Raw genomic sequence first — 20,086 nt, 5'->3', positions numbered from 1 at the left:
GAAAAGTGAATTCTACCTGTAGGTGTCAGATTTTTTGTAACTGAATCTTGTTTTTATTTAGAGATGGCAGATAACAGATATTTGTTCATAGATCACACAAGTATTTGAAATAATTATAAGGAATTGTGTTGAGAAAAGCTTTATATATGTAAAGTATATATCTGATACTTAAATAAATAAGTCTGCATATGGCAAGCCTTGTGGCCTTGCATCTTTATTTCTAACTTCTGTGTTTTGTAGTGTGATTTTTGTTTTTCTAATGGGAATTTCTTATGGGTTTTCTTAATGTACTCCGGAGGCAGCAGCTATAAAAATGGAAATTCATTATGATTCTCCATGCCTCTAAGCAAGAGATAGATCACATAGCAGGAGCCATCAATTTAACCAGTGGCAAAGATGGAGTTGCAGGGTTTTTTTTCTTCTCCTAACCTTACTGGGGGTTCATAGATTAAGTGCATCATGTTCTGCTTCTTGAATAAGCTGGCATCTTTGGGTTCGACCCATCAGGTTGGAAGGAGAGGAGAGGAGGAGCTCTGCTGTTCCCAGCCAGATTTGTGGCAGCTCTGTGCTCAGTGACTGTGACTGACGGAAAGGTTCAGTTAAGTTGTCAAAAGGAATAAAGATAATGAATTCTGTTTAGTTTGCATTCAAAGTTACCTACTGTTAGCATCTCTGTCTGGTTTTCATCTTAGAATATAATGTCAGCTTCATGTGGAGCTGGTGATTTTTTTTTTTTTTTGTAGTATGTACTTTTGAAAGTGGAAGATGAGCAGGAGAGAGCTTTTACATATGAAATAGCAGATACTGGTGGTTGTCCTCTTCAGAGTTGTCAGTCCTGTTCCTTGGTATATGTCAATCCAACAGGCTCTCTTAATGGACTCCATTTACAGTGATATTAATGTGTTACTTTCAACAATTGCTGCTAAATAATATCTTTGAAAAGCAGCACTTTGACAGCACTTTACTACTCCTTCCAACATATGCTGGATGAATATCTTAATTTACACTAAATTGCAAGACCAGTTTGCCAGATTTGGTCTTGCTATGTTCTTTTTTTTTCTTTTTTGCCTTCAAGCTAAAATGAAAAGTTTCCCATATCTTTGGGATGCTGATTAATGGCCAAAGAGATTGATGGGGTCATTTTTAAACCACCTTTTGTGCCTTCCTAAGTTTATGCACAGGTGAACATAGTGGTTGCATTACTGTGGCGTAATATGATCATGACCTAATCTGTGATTGTGCATGATTTTAGCCCATTGTAGCTGGGAATTGAAATGCATTAACTTAGTTCACATTAGGAAAATGGCAGTGTGGGTGTGTTCCAGGGTTACACTTCATGCTATCATTTAAAAGCTCCGGTCTGCTACCCATTTCTGTCAGTACATCCAGTCCTAGCAAGTACACCTATCACTAACAAAAGTAGCGAAGCATTTCCATGATCTAGCAAATAGCAGCTGTAGACCAACAAATGTTCCAGCAACAAAACTTTATAGTAAACATTGCCTTTGTCATCATGCGTAATAAAATTTACTTGTATCTACTGTCTGCCGTCCATTTAAGTCTGACTGTGTAACGGTGACAGTGCATGCAGTTCGTGTGGAATGAAAAGAACATTTTAAATATGTAAAACAAATGTATCTGCATCCATATCTACTAACAGACAAGTACAGATGCATGTACTTTCACTCTCCTACCCTGTTTGGATAGGCTATAAAAAAGTTTATTTTTGTTTGTACTTGTTGGACCTGAAAATTAAAATATGAATCTTAGAAATATTTTCTCCACTCAGAAGTAAGATACTTGAGAGACAGATGCTGTTAGAATGTGATCAAAGCAAACAAAATTAGGAATGCTGGATTCCTGTCACCCCTCCCTCGATACCATTCTGCTTGGGAAATTAGCTGGTATAAAGCCAGGAGAAGCTGTTCCTATGCTATTCCAATTTGATCAATCTTTATCTGGTGCATGATTCCTCAGGGATTATAACAGTATGTCACAATTCAAAATACTTCAAGCTTCTTCCTTGCATTGAAAGAATGATGGCATCAGGATAATAACTTGTCTCAAAACTTTTTCTTCTCTCTTTCATGAGATTGTACTTTACTTCACCCACCCACCCCACCCCCCCCAAAAAAAAACCAAAAAAACCCCAAAAAAACCAAAACAAAACCATGTACAGAGAACAGTGGGTGTGTGTATATTTATATTCTATATACAAATCTGTTTTTTCTGGACAGATCATGCACAGATGATAACCCCTGGGTGAAACTGGGGACTGTTATGCTGCAGAGATGCCCAACTGAGGAAAAGGAGAACACAGGAAACGAAATTTTGAAAATCTGCCGTTCTCTGTATGAGACAAAGCACATGCTCCCTGTTGAGGTAAGTTTTAACTTTGGGTATCGTGGATATGAGTCTTGTTTTGGGACCCCAACTACAAGAAAGATGTTGCCATACTGGATCAAGTCTGATGGAGAGCTAACAAGATAATTAGGGGGCTGGAGCACAATAAATGCAGAGGGGCTGAGAGAATTGGGTTCACTCTCTCTTAAGAGATGGCTGAGGGAGATCGTATCGCTGTCTTTTAAATATGCGGATGAGGAAACATGTAGAGGAGATGGAACCAGCCTGTTCTCAGAGATGCTCAGTGATAAGACAAGAGGCAATAGAGACAAGTTACATCATCAAAAACTCTTGTTACATACAAGGTCAATGTTTTCTACCATTGAAGTGGTGAAACATTAGAATAGGTGGATGCCTAGAAAAGACATGGAGTCTCCATCCTTGGAGGTATTCATAACTCGACTGGATCATGTCATGAACAATTTGATCTCGTTGGACTTGCTTTGAGTGGGGACTAGTTGGATTAGCTGAGCTTTAGAGGTCTGTTCCAGTGTAAATTATTCTTTGAAGTATTTATAGAAAGGTTTTAATGGTGCATTGTCATTGATGTTAGTGTGGCAAAAGCTGTTAATTAAATAATCGGTTATTTTCTCACTAATAAATGCATAAAGATTTAGTGAGGAATCCTTGAAAAATGTGTTGGTGATTAAAAAAACTAATACACAAGTAATTGCTTTGTAGTAATCATGGTCGTACTTAACTATGTATGCATACTTCAATACAAGCATCTCAAGTATAAAATTATTGAAGTGTTTTGTACATAAACATTGTATACTAATGAAGACAGATTTGAGAAATGCTTAATAAACTTCGTACAGCTTTAGAGCAGTCTTGTGCATATTTTTAGTAGGCTGATTAATCCCTTATAATCATCTTCACGCAATCACAGTCTGTTATAGAAAACAGCTGATGTTAAGACTAGAAGCAGAATAGAAATAACACATTCTATTTAAAATGCAGACAGGTGGAGTGTGGTTTTTTTTAAAATAGTCAAACAGACTGATTTGAATCAAGTTCAAAATCTGTGTAAAACATGATTCTAGAAGGTGTCAGTAAGCTAAAATGATAAATACATTATTAATTCATTCATTCCACCAAAAATTTTGGTGGAAGGTGGGTCTCCCTATCTCTGGGACTGGCATAAGTATACGTAGCTTTTTCTTTACAAGGTGTTGCATGTCACGTCATAGCTTGTGAACTCATGATCTTACTCATGCACAGGAGTAGTCAAACTTTGTCAAAGTAGAATTTTCTAACTCACCTCAGTGAACCAGGAAGACAAATCCCACTGAGGGTCACTGTCGCACAGCAGTCAGTTCACCAAGAGTTCTCACGAATGGGTCATGGTTTGCTCAATTCTCTTAATTGAGTAAACTTTCTCTCGAATTCCTTAACAAGTCCTTATTTATATGCAGTTTTGGTATTGGTTGGCAGCTTTGGTTGGAGGTGCCTGCCTTTTTTAATGGTACAGGATGTTGCAAGAGCTCTCTGTGTAGGTGAGAATATACAGATACAGTATGAAGATATTCTGGTCCTCAAGCATAAAATAGCTTTACCAATGTAAAATACCTTTTTTATGACTAGAATGCTGTATAGCAACAGGAGTTGCACTGAAAAGTGTAACTGTACAGTTACTTACAAACACAGACTATATTGCTTTAAGTCTCTACTTGGGAAGAGGGGAAATGACATGGGTGAATTTAAGGAACTTGTATCCACGGCTACAGTACTTAAGTGCACAAATCAGAGAGTTGAGATTGCATGGCTGAGTAAGATGGAAATCTGATTACTGACAATTAACCTGTTTAGATGACTTCACATTTCAATAAATACATGATTAAGAAGATAGACCTAGAATGATGCAATTCTAAAAACTGAGAGATTAATCCATCACCATGAATAATATTTGCCATTCTGAAGTCCAAAAGTTGTGATGGAAAAAAAATTTAACTTCAAGTTATGATGGTCTAGAAGTTAGAAAAACTGTTTCTTTGGATGTAATCGGAAAGGTTTGTTTCTTCTTTTATTCCACCTCCTGCTGGTCTTTCTAGTTTTTTACAGCCAATTTCTTTTTTAAATATCTTTTGGGGAGTTGCATAGCTTTAATCTTTTTATCTGTGTATGTGTGTGTGGGGAGGGTATTTTCATTATTCGGTGGATAGATTTTTCCATTCCTCTTAGCTGAAATAGGCATTGTTTTATTTGCTTGGAATGCACATGTGTTTGGACTGTCTGACATCTCCTGCACTGCCTGATTAATCTTTAGAAAGGAGCAAAAGCTTCTCCCCCAGTAAGCGTTAAAGTGTGACTCCTGTGAATACCTCATGTTTTTCTACCAACCTATGGGTCATGTGTCAGTTAACATAAACACCTAAATGCAGAATGCATCTAGTCTCTTACCTGCAATCACCCTGGGGTCCTAGTGGCCATAAGATGCTTATCTCTCAGAATAATATAGCAGCCAGTTGGTATCCTTCTTTCTATTTCTGTAGCTAGTTGTTCCCATTTTTTATGTATGAGTTTACATTGTGTGTTTTTCTCCATTCACAGTTGTCTCTGATCGTTTTGTTCGGATAATTTTGAATGTAAATGCTGCCCTTTGGTCTGCTTTCAGCCTCTCCAGACACAATACTGTTGTAGTCATTATCCAGCCCTTCAAGTCATCCATGAAAATACTGAATAATACTGGACCAAAAACAGACGCCTGTGAAATCCATTTTATATGCCTCACTGGTGTTACAGTGAAGCATTGATAGCTGCATAACTAGATAGAAGACAAAGGTTATCTTACAAAAGTTTCGGGTAAATCATGGTAATCCAGATTTTGATTTAGGACTTCCCTTGCTCCTCTCACAGGTAACATCGTACCCCCTCTAAGCGCAGCCTCTCACCGCAGGCAGGCAGACACTCCAGTGCTTTCGAGTGCTTATTGCAGAAAAGAAAGCCACTTGTGTTGCTCTGAGAAGCGCTGTGAATGATGGCTTGCTGCTTAGGGTTGGATTTCCAATTGCTGTCCAGAGCAGCAGTGCAGTCATTTGTGGCAGACGTATGAGAAGGTGTTTGTATGATTTGGACAGTCTGCTTGGCAGGTTGTCCAGTCCATGCATAAGGCATGGTATTTCGACAGTAAGTAAAATTAATTGTTGGAATGTATGCTTCTCCTTCAAGAGAGATGATGGATTTTGTAGGGAAGACTGGATATGTGTGCTAGACGTGTCATAATCAGGCACAAAGTTAATCAAGTCATCTGACTGGTACCTACCTGAAATCTAATGACATTTGGCTTCAAAATCTGCTAGTGAGAGATAAACAGAAGTTAATTAGATAGCTATGCATGTTTTTCTTATGTGGAGGCCTTTATGCCTCTGTGATGAACAAAGCAGATTGTGTTAGAACATGTCCCATTAGAATGTGTAACCAGTCCTAGAGTATAATTGTGAAGCATCTAAGAAGAAAAGAAAATGCTGGCATATCATCCGAGTTAAATGTTATTGCTTTGAAAATAGCATTGTTAATACCTGTATTACTGCATTTGCTTGCTGAGAGATAAAATTTTTCTTTATTTTAAAGTGGCTCATTGAGACAGCAAACTGATTCAACATCTGCATCTTTTCTCTCCCTGCCCTGTTGCTTTGAAAATGTACAGTACCTAGTTACATTTTACAGTTTCCTTAGTTTCCTTTTCTTCCTCTCACAACCCCAAAATATGATTTGAGTTTCTTTTAGAGAGCCTTTTTATAATATGGGTTATTTCTTATGACACTACTTCTCTGTTTAGTTTTGAGAGGCTTTCAGACAGAAAAAGCAAGCATGGTAAAATTGCTGTTTTGTTCAGGTTATGTCTCTTATGACTCTCAGAATTTATTTTTCTGAACATAAGCTGCATTTATTACCATGGATATACCTTTTCAAGAAACGGAGACATGTAGTGTGAATCTCTAACTTTGCATTCAGTAAGTTTGCTGGTATGGCAGGCATACTGCTCAAAAGAAATACAGTGCAATATGAAATTACCAGAAGTTTAATAAGCATACAACTGATCAGACAAAGCTTAATGTATTTACTTAATCTTCTTATTCCTTGATCCTACATCATATCCTTCACTGAAAACACCATCAGTAGCAGTACAGAATACAAGTTTAGAGGAGTAAGTCTGGGTAAGAGAACAAGCCTTGCCTCAGAGCTCAGTGTGATAGAATATATCCTTCTAGGCAGAAGGTATAAATTTAGGGAAGACTGAGCAAATGCAGCCAGAGCGCTCCCTGTGCCAGACAAGGCCAGGTGTCCCTGCAGGATGTTACGGTTGGAGCATTTAACATCTCTTCGTCTTCAAATAATTTTTAGGCTTTTAGGTTCACAGCTACTAATACTGTGCTGCTAAAAGTGCAGTTGCATTTTGGTCATCAAATTGTTACGCTTGTCATTATACTTCAAAAGATGTAAAAAATACATGATTTGTATTCTCTCAATATTTAGCTGATGAGCTCCTTCAACAATTGCTCTCTACATGTTGGAGTGAAACAGAGAGTACCTCTAAGAGTTGGATACCATATTCAAGGTGACTATCATACAATACCCAGAGCATTTAGTATAGGTTGTCCTGAAATATGGGACATCTTTGATGGGCCTCAATGGGAAGTGGTTGTGGCAAATGACCAAAATTCCTGGAAATGACAAAAAGGGAAAGGGAAGTTATAGTGTGATTTATAACATAATTTGTTATTTGAAATACTTTTTGATGTATAAATGAATAAATTGTGGCAATGTTGAGGAAAAACAAAACCACAAGTTATGTGTAGGAGATATTTAGTTATTTATTTTTAACTAAAGGCCAAGGTAAAGACTTGGAAATGCATGGTAGGTTTGTTGTTTGTTTGTTTGTTTTTAAGATATTTCTCTGTCCAGTTCCTTCTTAGAGAAGATTTATGATGCTAAATTTGTGCTATAATATCAAATATGAGAAATCAGATGAATGAGGGAAAGTTAATTCGCTAAGCTTTAATTATGTATAAAACTTTGTATAAAATTTGAAAATATTTTGCAACAGAACTTTATAATGTTGAACTCAGGTATTTACTGTTATTTCCTCTTTATTTTGTTCCACTTTTGTGATTGCATAGTTGAGTTACAGAAGCGTCACAGGTGTCTGTTAAGTTTCTTCCTGTGCTTTGCAGTATTTCAGTAGACACAAATATACTCGTCCCACAGAGAGCTGTGATTGCTCTGTTGTTCTTTCAGTAAAACTCCGCATTGTAATGGGGATTCAGCACCTGCCTTGTCTTAACATAACAAATGTTGCACTTGTAACCCTGTATTTTACTTTTTTTTTAAATTTGTCCTTTCAAGTTTCCGAAGAGTGATTTCCAACAGGGAGTTCATTTGTTTTAAAAGTTTGTTTTCATTTTGCATTTGACATAAAATTTTCATAAATTTTTGTGTGAATGATGATGTTAGTATCTCCAGAGATCTCACCGAATCAGTTTACTTTTATTTTCAGTGTATAAAAGAATTATGTTCAGTGCTGCTTAACCAGTCCCTCCTGCTGCCGTCCCTGAAACTGCTGGTAGAAAGCAAAGATCAAGATCTTCACGCTGTGGCACTGCAGCAGATAACAGCTGTTGCTAAGGTATGAGCAGTTGAATTAACTACCTTTCAGAGTTTGCGGTAATAAATTAGCTCTTTTATCTTCATATAGTAAGCAGAGACTATTGAGACCCTTATCGTTATTAAGATTTTCCACAGCTATTGTATCCACAGTGAGCAGTAACTCAGGGCTGGTAAGATCTTTTATATATACTTGAGGTGATTAAAACTCATAGCACTTTCTTTAAGTTATCTAGTATGCTATATTAAGTCAGAGTGGTGGAACAGAAACTGTTCTGTTATATAAAGTAGATTGTTATCTCTGTGTTCATATTCTAGCACTGGGGTTTTTTAAGTGATAAAAGTACATCAGATGAGGTAGCTTGTTTCTGACAAACTTGGCAGTCTGTTCATATACACGTGGAGAGCTGTTTTTGTTGTAGGAAGGTTAAAATGCAAGGTGGTATGTTTGGGGACTTCCATGCAATTCTAAACAGGTTTTATTCGATACTGCAGCAAAGTTTCTGGAGGAAAAAAACCTAAATACTGTCTTTTTTTCTTTGGACAAGAACTGAAAGGCATTACTGTATATTTTTCAATTGTTATATAAAGTTACATTACTTCTTTTTTTTTTCCCCTGTGTATTTGATTTTCAGTTAAGAAGGAACACCTAAAAAGATGAAAGCTAGTCTCCTAGACAAAAGCATTATATTATCTTTTATCTTTTTTTCTGAAAACTGAGGTGGGTTTAAAATTTCTTCAAGCTCTTAATTGACCTTGTGCATGTACAACCTGACTTTCTTGGATTTTATGTTAGCTATGGTCTACAATATAGCACTCTACCACAACAGAGAAGGCAGCTATTGTCTCAAACCTTTATATGAAAGGGAATGGCTTTCCTGTCTGGCTGAATTAACTGCATTGAACGTTTCCAGAATTATAATATTTAGGTAGAAAAAAAAACATCTCTAATATTTCCACATTCTGCACCATATCTTATGGAGCTCTTGGTTGTGTATTACAATATAAAATAATAATCAATGGTAAATTTCCAGTATGCTACTTCAAAATGAAACTGCCCATATGGAAACAGAAATGGAACTGTGTATATCTTTTTAAAATAAGCATCCACAAAGCACAAAAGCTTTAAAAATGTGATTTGTAGGAATTCAGATTGAAATTAGAACTTTTTTTTTGAGATGCACGAAGTAAGCAAACATTCCCCTGTTTCTGCAGGAGCCTTCTAGGGCAGGCCCTCTGCTCTAGTTACATTAATTGTGACAATTTTTTCAGATTCCTTGGTTGCAACAAATGGTGCTAACAAAAGGTCCTATCCCCTACTTTCACACCATCCTCCCTTCCCTAAGAAAGATGTTCTGCATCCTGCTTTTCCCAAGATTCTCCCTTAAGTCTCTCCACTTGCTCCTCATGTGCTGTGTCTTTCCTCCTTATGTTGCACATTGTATTTTAGGAGCTTACTCTTTTTGCATTCATGAGATAGCTTGAGAAAGGATTTATCCACTTCCCCTTCAGGAGTACTCCAGAACTCAGTGGTGAAGACCAGGCAGAGAAGATCTGGAAGCGTAGGCTCCATCTCAGATGTTGCTAATTTTCCTTCAAAAGGCCTTAGTTACCAAAATGGATGAAGCACCAGGTTTTTTTAACCTGTTCTCTATGAATATTTAAAATGGTTGCATGGAAGGTGGCAGGGCATATGATACGTAATATACATCTGCTTGTATCAAAATTCCAATGTCATAGTTAGCATCCAGTATGAATTTGGAGTATTTCCTAGTTGAGTTTGGCATTCTAAGCAAAGAACCACAGTTTTTTATGAAGGTGTTCCTATTCCCTTTCCCTTATACAAATAAACCACAAATTTTCTGAATTTTCCACAAAATGTAACTTTGTAAATATTAACCACCAAAACAATAGTAGATTATCTTTAGTATATTGATAGTTTTCTTTTAGCACCTGTAATTTTAGATTTTGTGTCTGCAAAACAAGGGTTTTTTTGTAACTGTTTTTAAACAAGATGATCTCATGGAAAAGCAGTCGGGGATCTGATACATGCATGCACTTTCTCATCTATATGTTCTTGTTAACCTTTTAAAATTGACTTTTTTGTTAGCAGATGAAAGCTGCTGTGTAAGTGACTAGCTCTGAAGCTTGCCAGCAGGAATCTGTGTCTGAGTACATTTTATTTAACTATTTTTAAAGCACAGTGCTGTGCAGTAGCACTTTCTGAATTGCTGCTAATTGTGTTGCTCTCTTAACTGGCCTTTTCTTTCTAGTGTGCTATGGCTTTTAATTTTCTACACCCTACGCTGATTACATTGTATTGAAGTTTTAGGGCCAGGGACCATATTATCTTCTTACTAATATAAAGCACTTTGTACACCTGTGCATGCCTAAAATAATATTCTTTTGGGCCTTCTTATGCAGGAGGCAGCTTGATAAGCTGTTTCTGATTTTTCCTTCTAAATTCAGTATTCATTTGAGCACGTAGTTCTGTAAGAGCGCTGCATAACCTAGAATTTTCAAAGCATTTAGCTTTGGTCTAGTGTTTCGTCTTAAGTCAGTGCAAATTTAACTATTGACTTCATTACATCAAGCATAGAGTTTATCCAGTACCTTGAATGTGACATTCCACTGCCAGTGTTAGAAAAGCAACAGTACAGAAGTGCCATGCTAAATTTAAACGCTGTTCTTACATTGTTTACAAAGTATCTCTTACTTCTTGTTTTATATGCGTCTCTTATGATTACATTAGTTGGTGGTGTACTAAAAGTGCATATATTGCTTAGCTGTGTCGGTATTCTTTATTCAGTATTATTTTGTATTCATACTTTTTGCTTTTTAGAAACAGTATTTGGGCTGTTAATGCTTTTTGTAGAATTCTTAATGAATTTTTCACTTCTGCTTACATTAAATAGGAAAAGCACAAATAACATCTGGCAAAGGGAAATCATAGCTATTGACTCCCTGACATAGTGCTAACACAGCTCACAAACATGGCTGTGAGAAAAATACAGCACTTGCTTGCTGATACGATGTATTAGTTAGCCATTTGTTGTATGTTCCTGACAGCTTTATGGATGTTTACAGTTAAGGATGATGCTGAAATGCTGATACTAGGAATTGTATAGCTTTTGCCTGTAATAAAGCAACCAAGATTTTGTGTAAGCTTTTTTTGAAATTGGAGGCCTCTCTTTTTATTGTGTATCTTTTTATAACTGCCACTTGTCTTTTTTGGATAACAGAAATAACTGTTCATCCTCTGTGTTGTGTGGTGTGTGAATAATTTTAAAACTCAGTTTACATAAATAAGCTTATTACTGCCAGTAGGGCTCAGACTTTGCCCTTAAGAGTCAGATTGTTTTTGAGAATGGTTTCAGTGTTGTCTATTCACTTGGTTATCTTTTGAAGATTAAGACTGATTTTCATACTACTGACAGAGCAAGTAAATATTCCTGTTGGTAGTTACATTGTTTAAACAGCCAACAAATCGGAGTTAATATAATCAGTGCAAATACTTCTTCAACCAAGGTTTTAATAGAAACTAGAACTAGAAAATCTTTTTAGTTAATCTAAAATAATACCTTAGCTCAGTTTACTTACTATACTTTCAATGATGAAGTACTGAGACTACCTTTGCAACATGATTTATTGAAAAATGTAATATGAAAAATTATAAAGAATGTGTGAAATAATGGAATTTCCAGTTGTCTCCCGTGTTTATGCCATTTATAGCTACTCTCTTGGTGTGGCTTATCTTTTAAAAGAAATCTTGTTGAATTATGTGTATGTAAGCTAACAGACCTCTAGTTTAGTTTACTAGAATTTTTTAATATCACTTTGTTTTCTTCTCCTGTTATTTATTTTTCCCATAGCTACAGACTCCATTCAAGAATAAAATGAAAAGCTTTTTTACCTCCAGTAGTAGTGGAGAGCTAATACTCTGGGAAATAGCGGGTTCAGTTCTTTTCTGCTATTACATCAGCAGCAGCTCTTATCTTTCCATTAGTATCCATGTTTCATAATGGATGGATTTTATAATGTATAAGTTATGGTTCGAATATTGCCTATTGCTAATACCAGAACCTCTAGACACCTGCTCAAGCAGGGAATCGCCCAGACCATGACTTGCCCTTTAGTTAGGCAAAAGATACCAGCTGACCTGCTCTTGCTCGTTTGAAATTCTCACTACAGGACAGATTTTTTTTTTGTTGGTTGGTTTTTGGGTTTTTTTTTGTTTTCAGATACACTGCATCATAGCAAGTACAGGTGTAATGTCCACGTAGGCTGTATTAGAAACCAGAAAAAATACTGGATGCTGATATAAGATGTGTCCTTGGTCTTGGAGAGTGGATCCACAAAATGCTTGCATTACTGGTTACATGAATTTGTGGAGGCCTCAGTGATTTATCAGTGATGCCTTCTAGATGACTTAAGTTCCTCTTCTGAGTATATCAGAAGAGGTGCCACCTGTGGCAAAGCTGATCTTCACCTACCTATTTCACACAGAAGCTTTCTTAAAACTTGCAGGCTCCTTGTCTCTGCTTGCCCAGGGGACCCCCTGCCTCAGTAGAGCCGAGTGCCTCAAGCCTGAGCCCATTTGCAGTTTGTAACATTAGTGTGCTGATGGCAAAGCCTGAGGCAGGCGTGCTTAACCCTTACTAATTATGCGTTACTAAGTATGCACTGCCAGCACCGAGTTCAGCGTAAGACACAAACTGCCGTTCTGATTCAGAAATACAGCAGTCAGCGTAGGGGTGAATACAGGTTGTACAGCTGCTTCGTGTTTGGATCATTTGCCAAGGGCGTTAGGGAAATAGCTTGAATCCCGTGTCCTCTCTAAGAGCAGCACTTAGAAATCTGGGATAAGGCTCCTACCCATCCTGCTGAAGATGTGCAGAAAGAGTTCAAAACGCATGGAGATGGAGTGCAAGTGGGTCCTCGCTTCTGTACCTGTTGAGGGGAACCTTGCTGAGATGTGGTTTTCCAGCTGCAGATGCAGATCCATTTATAAATTGTGCGTTGAAGAGGCATTTGATAAAATGCACAAGGCCTGCTTGAAGCAGAGTGCTGTAGCACTGCTTCAATGGAAATTACAAGTGCATCAGTTGCAATTCTGTTTCTATTCTGTCTCACTTTCTAGATGAATATGCATGTCTCTAGCAGGATCATCACAGTCTAAAGGAGTGAGCTAGTCATCAGAGATACCACTTCAATACCTACATCTTGAAAACAGATTTCAGCCAATACCTAAATAGGTCTGTAAGTCAAGAAAAAGTCAGGATTTCCTCTCCTTAGCATAATTATCTCCATTAGTTCTTTTACTTGTACACATGCACATTGTGTGTGGGCACCACGCTAAATCTGCACTGTCAAATCCTACTGAAGGAGAGATGGATATGAAAAAGTATTCTCCCATTTAAGCCTTCCAGAAGTAACAGGTTTTACACTAACATAGCACGTTCAACATGGAAGTCTAGATAGGCATACTGGTTTTTCTCCAATATATATACTCTGTTTGTCATTGTGGTTTATAGTGTATTCACATGTTCACACAATATGGAAAGTGGTTGTGTATTCATTTGTGCCCAAGATATCTGCACCTCTGAGACTTGCTTAAACCGCAGTCAGCTGCATCCCATATCGCTGGAAGAGTATTTCTGCGATCAGCAATGAACTGTGCTGGAACCAGTGTTTTAAGACTTAGTTAGGATCTTGGGATAGTAAGGGCTCTGCATGTGCAGGCAGATCAGAAGTGACACATTAATAAGATCCTACCTCTGCTGTCTGCTGAGAAGGAGCAACTTTTTAATGCTGGGATGGTAAGGTTGCTTTTTGTAATTATGTTAATCAGGTTTTACTCTTTTGTTTACAGGTCTTGTCAAAAGAGTGATTTTGAAAAAGAAAATATAATGCCATTTAGAGAGTCTGTGTCACTGTAGGCTAATATTTGGTATGCATGCTAGAAGTATATACTTGCAGCCAATCTGGGCGAATTTAAACATTATTCAAATATGACTGAAATCATTGACAAACAAAAGTAACTCTTGAGGTTATTTTAAATTAATATTTTTTAAAAGGTAAAATTTTGAGGATCAAAAATCCATCTGGAACAGTATCCTGGCTCCAACAGAGGGAAGAATTATAAGTCTAGCCAAGAGTAAGAATAGGGCAAATATATAGGCTCTTTTTCTGAGATACTGCTCTCCCAAATTCCAGTCATTTTCAGCTGTATGTATTTGTGTACTAAGTAACTGCCAGTGGTTTTCTTCCTCCATTTTGTCCAGTTTCTCCTTAAACTTGGATGAGCTTTTACATTCTGCAGTATCAGTTGCCAAAGAGTTCAACAGTGTAAAAAACCCTCTGAATCAGATCCTACCAGATTCATTTGATGATTCATAATTCTTTTTATATGACAGAATGTGTTTAATCAATCCCTTTATACTCTGATGATATTGCTATCTGCTCTATACCCTCTAAGCTGCCTCTTTTATAGATTGGGGAGTCCTAGTTTTGCTGAGTCATTTCTTGTACAGGCACCATATTATACTCTCTGTGGTGGATTTTTACTTCTAAATATATGCTGTGTGTGTTTACCTTTATATTGTTTCAATAATTTTTTGCTTTAATACTTGTTGTTCTAATTTAAAATTAATTTTAAATAGGTATAGTTTTAAGGTACATTTAAATTGATTTAATTTTTAAAAATTTTACAGCTTATACACTGAGCAGTGATGCTTAAATAAAACTATCTTAATTAAGGTTTTGAAATATACATTAATTTATTAGAATAGAATAGACTATTTCAGTTGGAAGGAACCTAGCGCGATCATCTAGTCCAAGAGCTGACCCAATTCAGAGCTGACCAAAAGTTAAAGCATGTTATTAAGGGCATTGTCCAAATGCCTCTTAAACACTGAGAGGCTTAGGGCATTGACCACCTCTCTAGGAAGTTTGTTCCAGTGTTTGACCATCCTCTCAGTAAAGAAATGCTTCCTAATGTCCACTCTAAACCTCCCCTGGTGCAGCTTTGAACCATTCCCACATGTCCTCTCACTGGATACCAGGGAGAAGAGATCAGCACCTCCCTCTCCACTTCCCCTCCTCAGGAAGCTGTACAGAGCAACGAGGTCGCCCCTCAGTCTCCTTTTCTCCAAACTAAGCCCAGAGTCCTTAGCCGCTCCTCACAGGACACTCCTTCCAGCCCTTTCACCAGCTTTGTTGCCCTCCTCTGGATGCATTCAAGGACCTTCACATCCTTCTTAAAATTGTGGGACCCAGAACTGCACACAGTATTCCAGGTGAGGCCACACCATCGCTAAATACAGCGGGATAATCACCTCTTTTGACTGGCTGGCTATGCTGTGTTTGATGCACCCCAGGATGCGGTTTGCCCTCTTGGCTGCCAGGGCACACTGCTGACTCCTATTAAGCCTGCTGTCGACCAGCACCCCCAGGTCCCTTTCTGCAGGGCTGCTCTCCAGCCACTCCTCTCCCAATTTATACTTGTGCCTGGTGTTACTCCGTCCCAAGTGCAGAATCTGGCATTTGGACCTGTTAAATTTCATCCCATTGATGATTGCCCAGTGCTCCAGTCTATCTAGATCCCTTTGCAAGGCCTCTTGTCCCTCAAAAGAGTCAACAGCACCTCCCAGTTTGGTATCATCAGCAAACTAGCTAATGGTGCATTCAACTCCTGCATCCAGATCATTGATAAATGCATGGAACAGAACTGGCCCTAGAATTGAGCCCTGAGGAACACCGCTGGTGACCAGCTGCCAGCCAGATGTAGCCCTGTTATTGACAATCTGCATAGGTGTTGGTAAGAAATTTCTGTGTGTGCATTTGTTTTTATTTAGGCTAATGAGTGTTTCTTCATATGCAATTGATATCCAAAATGTTGGCATGACCTAGAGTTGCAAAACTGATGAAAACAAATAGTTAATCTTTCTCAGCTGCCTGATTTTATACAGATTACTCATTAAACCTTGGCTTCTATGTGTTCTTCCCACACCTGTTGGACTCTGCTTAGATTTAACTAAAAGTTGCAGAATAGGTAGTGGCCTTACCTGTGTGAAATGCATTCACAGGGTCTGGTTGCCATCTTGTGTCTCCATCCAGTTGCCTGGAGACAATTACATTACAAAGGTTTCCTCTTTCTGACCAGGTCTTCAGACAGCCTTGAAGTGAGAAGAGGGGAAATGTTAATCAACTTAAACCTACTGGTCTGTTTGAGCTTAAGGATGAGCTGTCAGACACAGCCAAGAGCCTTTTGTCTGCTCTTTTGTTATGTGTAAAGACACAATGATCTCATTTATGCATGAGTACAGACAGGTTGCTCTGCTTCTGTGTTGCATGTGGACATCTTCATCCCCATAGTATAATATAGCTCAGATGTTTAATGGGTTTATGCTAGAAAAGATCTTTTCCTTTCAGACTTGTCTCTCTCCAATTTGTAGGGCTTTGCCATACGGGATCACACTAATCTATAGGACTTTTCATTAACTGAATAATAGCCTAAAAAACTAATTTAAATCAAACCTCCCATCTGCTGTTAATCTCATTACTGTAATTACTGTTTGCATTTTGTATTCACAAAATCAAATGCTGAAGCCCTGTGTAAAGTTGCATCCTATGTTTAGGTCAAGAACAGAGCACACGGAACTCAGAGGTGGGGCAGAATATCTTTCCAGCCTCCCATTTCAGAAAAGATGAGAGTTCTTTGGATAATGGCTTAGTATGCTACGTGGTATGCTACAGGATGCCAACACTAGGAATTTTATTTAATGATCAACCTGTCTTCAACAGGAAAACGTCAGTAATTAACATATGACTATTTAGATGAATTATTAAATAATTGAAGACTTAAAGTGGGCAACTTAATAAGATTGGTCTTCCCTACTGTTCTTAGAACTGTTTTGTAAATTGGACCTGTAACTGCACACACTATTGCATTAGCTTTGTAATCCATAAGAGGTTTATGTAATTAATTGTGAAAATGCTGAAAGACTTGGAGGAAATCAAGTTTATTTTTAAGATTTCAATGGAAAGAAAACCACACATATCTAAATGAAGTAATGGAGGAAGTAGCGTGAAGGTGAAACAGAAAACTCTCTTCCTGGTTAACATGATAAAGACATTGTTTTTCTGGAATGTTTCTGAAGTTCCAAAGAAAGTGAAGACAGAAGATTGAAAGTAATGATCTTGTGTTGTTAATGGTAAATTGAAGGTGGTAAAAAGAGGTATAACAGCTTTTCATGCTACAATATTTCTTTTTTTTTCTCACTCTCCTTTTTTAATTATATTTTATGTTGTGTAGAGTGCATCTTTCCCAAAATAGAGCAACAAATTCTTTTTCTGTTGCTCATCACATACGTGCTTTCAGTCATCATGCTGACTTTTCAGCTCTTTCACAGAAGTGAAACTTACATTCATTAGTCTAAAACTATTTAGATACAATAAAGATCTTTTTTCTAAAAGAATTTGTTGTTACTTCAAAGGAAGTTCTCTCTGCTGAAGCTAGTTGCAGACTTCTCATCCACTTCAATGCAAGGAGCTACCTGGTAGTGCCTCATGAACTCTGTGTTCCTTTACATGCAAATGTAATATTGATTCCTCCAAATAAGATGCAAAACCTTGAGAGTCTTGCAATTCCATGCATTCGAGAGAAAATTATGTACTTGTTCTGATCTATGCTTTGAGGATCTTGTTTCTGGTTTGACTACCTGTATAGGGAAAGTGGAGAGAGTAGTCTCCCACAGTAGATGGTCCATGTTAAATGGTGTGGATGATCTTTCACAGTGTATGTGTCTGAGTAGGTAAGATTTTTTTTTTTTTTTTTTACCAGTATTTTTGGTTTTCTGGACTAATAGATCATACTTCTGTTCAATCTTTCTGGGAAAAAAAAAAAAAAAAAGAAAAAAAAGAAAAACACGCAACTGCAAATTGACACTTGTTACATGTTATTAAGAAATAGTTGTGGAAACTTCATTGATCAGAGAATTGTGTTATAAGCAAGAAGTGCCTGTTGCAGTCCGCTCATGGTAACAACAGTGCGGCAAGGAGTGGATGCAGCCCTTTGCACATGAACATGAGGAAGCAAAGCTCTGTGCTGTTTTAGCTTGAAATAAAACAGAGACACAAGGAAACTTTAAATGCTGTTCTGAAAAGAATCAGGATTAAAAGTTTTGTGATGCTAATTAGATTAGAAATTGCTTAATATCAACTGTCATGTGATGGTGCCAAATCTCTCGGGATACAGTAGTCATGTCCTGTGTAGCAGTTGAATTGGTCTTCAAGGGTACCAAATCACTGGTACTTGCTGGTACCCTGGTACCAACCACGTAAGTAAGATAGTACATCATTTCCACGGAAAATGAAACAGAGGCTAACCAGACAGAGATTGTTTGTTTGTTTGTTATTTTAAACTGAGAGGTTGTTTTGTAAATGTAGCGTAATTTGATTAGTTTATTTGTAACTTGATGAAATAGTCATTGAAAACTGACAATTGTCTACCCCTCCTTTGGCCCTATTTTTTGGTTATATGTATTCATAGAATCATAGAACCATAGAATCGTTTAGGTTGGAAAAGACCTTTAAGATCATCCAGTCCAACCATTAACCTACACTACCAAGTCTACTCTAAGCCAATCAAGGGTAGACTAGACTAAACCATGTCCCGAAGTGCCACATCTACCCGTTTTTTGAACGCATTCGTTTTATTGCACTTCTTGAAGTGGTAAGACACCTAAGCTGATTAAAACAACACTGCATTTCAAGGAACCCAGGAAAGACATGTCAAAATTAACTGAAATAGAATTTAAAGTGTTCAGTAGTGCTATCTGTAAAGCTATAGACAGCATTTTCAAGAGAATATCTGCTCTCATGTATCAAGTAACTATATTTTTCTGAGGCATCCAGGGTGTCTCGCAGAGGTAGCAGCTCTGTGCTCCAAATCTTTTAAAATATAAGTTGTATTCTTCTGAAAAGTCTCGTCCTTGCTGTGAGTGCTGAAACTCTGGGAAATCTGGTTGAGTCTGGAAATGTTGCCTATCATATTAATATGTGGAATGTAACTTATTATATTAATATAATAAGTGACCAAAATTTAATACACTCTGCTCTGACCTTCCTCAGGGTGTCATTCTTGATACAGAGGTAAATGGTGTGGTCTGTGCTGTACTGGGGCTGAGAACCTGTGAAAAGCCTATAAAGCTGTTCATGTAATCCTAGACAGCTTGTTAAACATCCTTATTCCTTAACTTTGTGCAGGTCAAATATTTATATTAACGTGATAGAGACTGCTAAAGACATGCCTTTACGTATTCTGACATATGCAAAGTGTGTATCCCTGTTGTTAATCCATACAGAATACTCATCTCGCTTTCAAGGTCACACTGTGCAGTTAGAACAGTCATGACATGTTCTAGTTCATAGATATATCTGGTAATTATTTTTTAATTACTTTGGATTTTTCTTTCTTTGTAGGTTGATGATTCCAGTTGTGACGCTGAAATACTTTCCTTGCTCCTCGATGCCAAGTTAGTGGTGAAGTGTGTATCTACTGCCTTCTATCCTCGCCTTATTGAGCACTTACTGGCTAACCAGGGAGAAGGAGGCTGGGATGTAGAGGAAATAGCAAAACAACTTAAAGAAGCAGGGTTCAATGCAGAGGCTGGGTCCCTCTTGATGTCTCATCGAGGGACTCATCCTGCACTCAGGACTTTTACTACTGCCCTCCAGGCTATTCAGCATTGGATCTAAAAATGTTTGATTTACACATTTGTCTGCCTTTTTGCTGGAGATCTTGCACAAAAGGGAGAAATTGTTGTTCCAGTGAAGTAACAAAGGTAGTTATTGCCTATGTTTTGTAGAAAATACAAACAGCACACTTACAGTGAATTCCCATATACTTCTAATCGTTTAAGAAAATTACTCGTGCGGACCGTATCATTCTGTTATGTGACTAGCAAAGCATTGAATCTGATAATCCTTTTCAGACCAGAGAAAAGTGTTAAATGATTACACTCTGTGACTCTGTGACACATAAATGAAACATTAGTAAGCTGGCAGGTTATACACA

General features: G+C 37.5%; 1 protein-coding gene across 1 annotated transcript in view; it reads left to right on the top strand.

The window, feature by feature from the left end:
* NBAS (NBAS subunit of NRZ tethering complex) overlaps positions 1-19,767 on the top strand; it is a 182,115-nt gene extending 162,348 nt beyond the window's left edge. The window contains exons 50-52 of the mRNA XM_075706796.1: positions 2,238-2,382; positions 7,901-8,029; positions 19,492-19,767. Of these exons, the coding sequence (XP_075562911.1) occupies positions 2,238-2,382; positions 7,901-8,029; positions 19,492-19,767 (550 nt within the window). The remainder of the gene's footprint in view (positions 1-2,237; positions 2,383-7,900; positions 8,030-19,491) is intronic.
* The last annotated feature ends 319 nt before the right edge of the window (positions 19,768-20,086 follow it).

The sequence above is a fragment of the Pelecanus crispus genome, chromosome 3 (assembly GCF_030463565.1).
Source record: "Pelecanus crispus isolate bPelCri1 chromosome 3, bPelCri1.pri, whole genome shotgun sequence".
NCBI classification, from domain to species: domain Eukaryota; kingdom Metazoa; phylum Chordata; class Aves; order Pelecaniformes; family Pelecanidae; genus Pelecanus; species Pelecanus crispus.
This window is presented reverse-complemented; position numbering and strand designations above follow the sequence as displayed.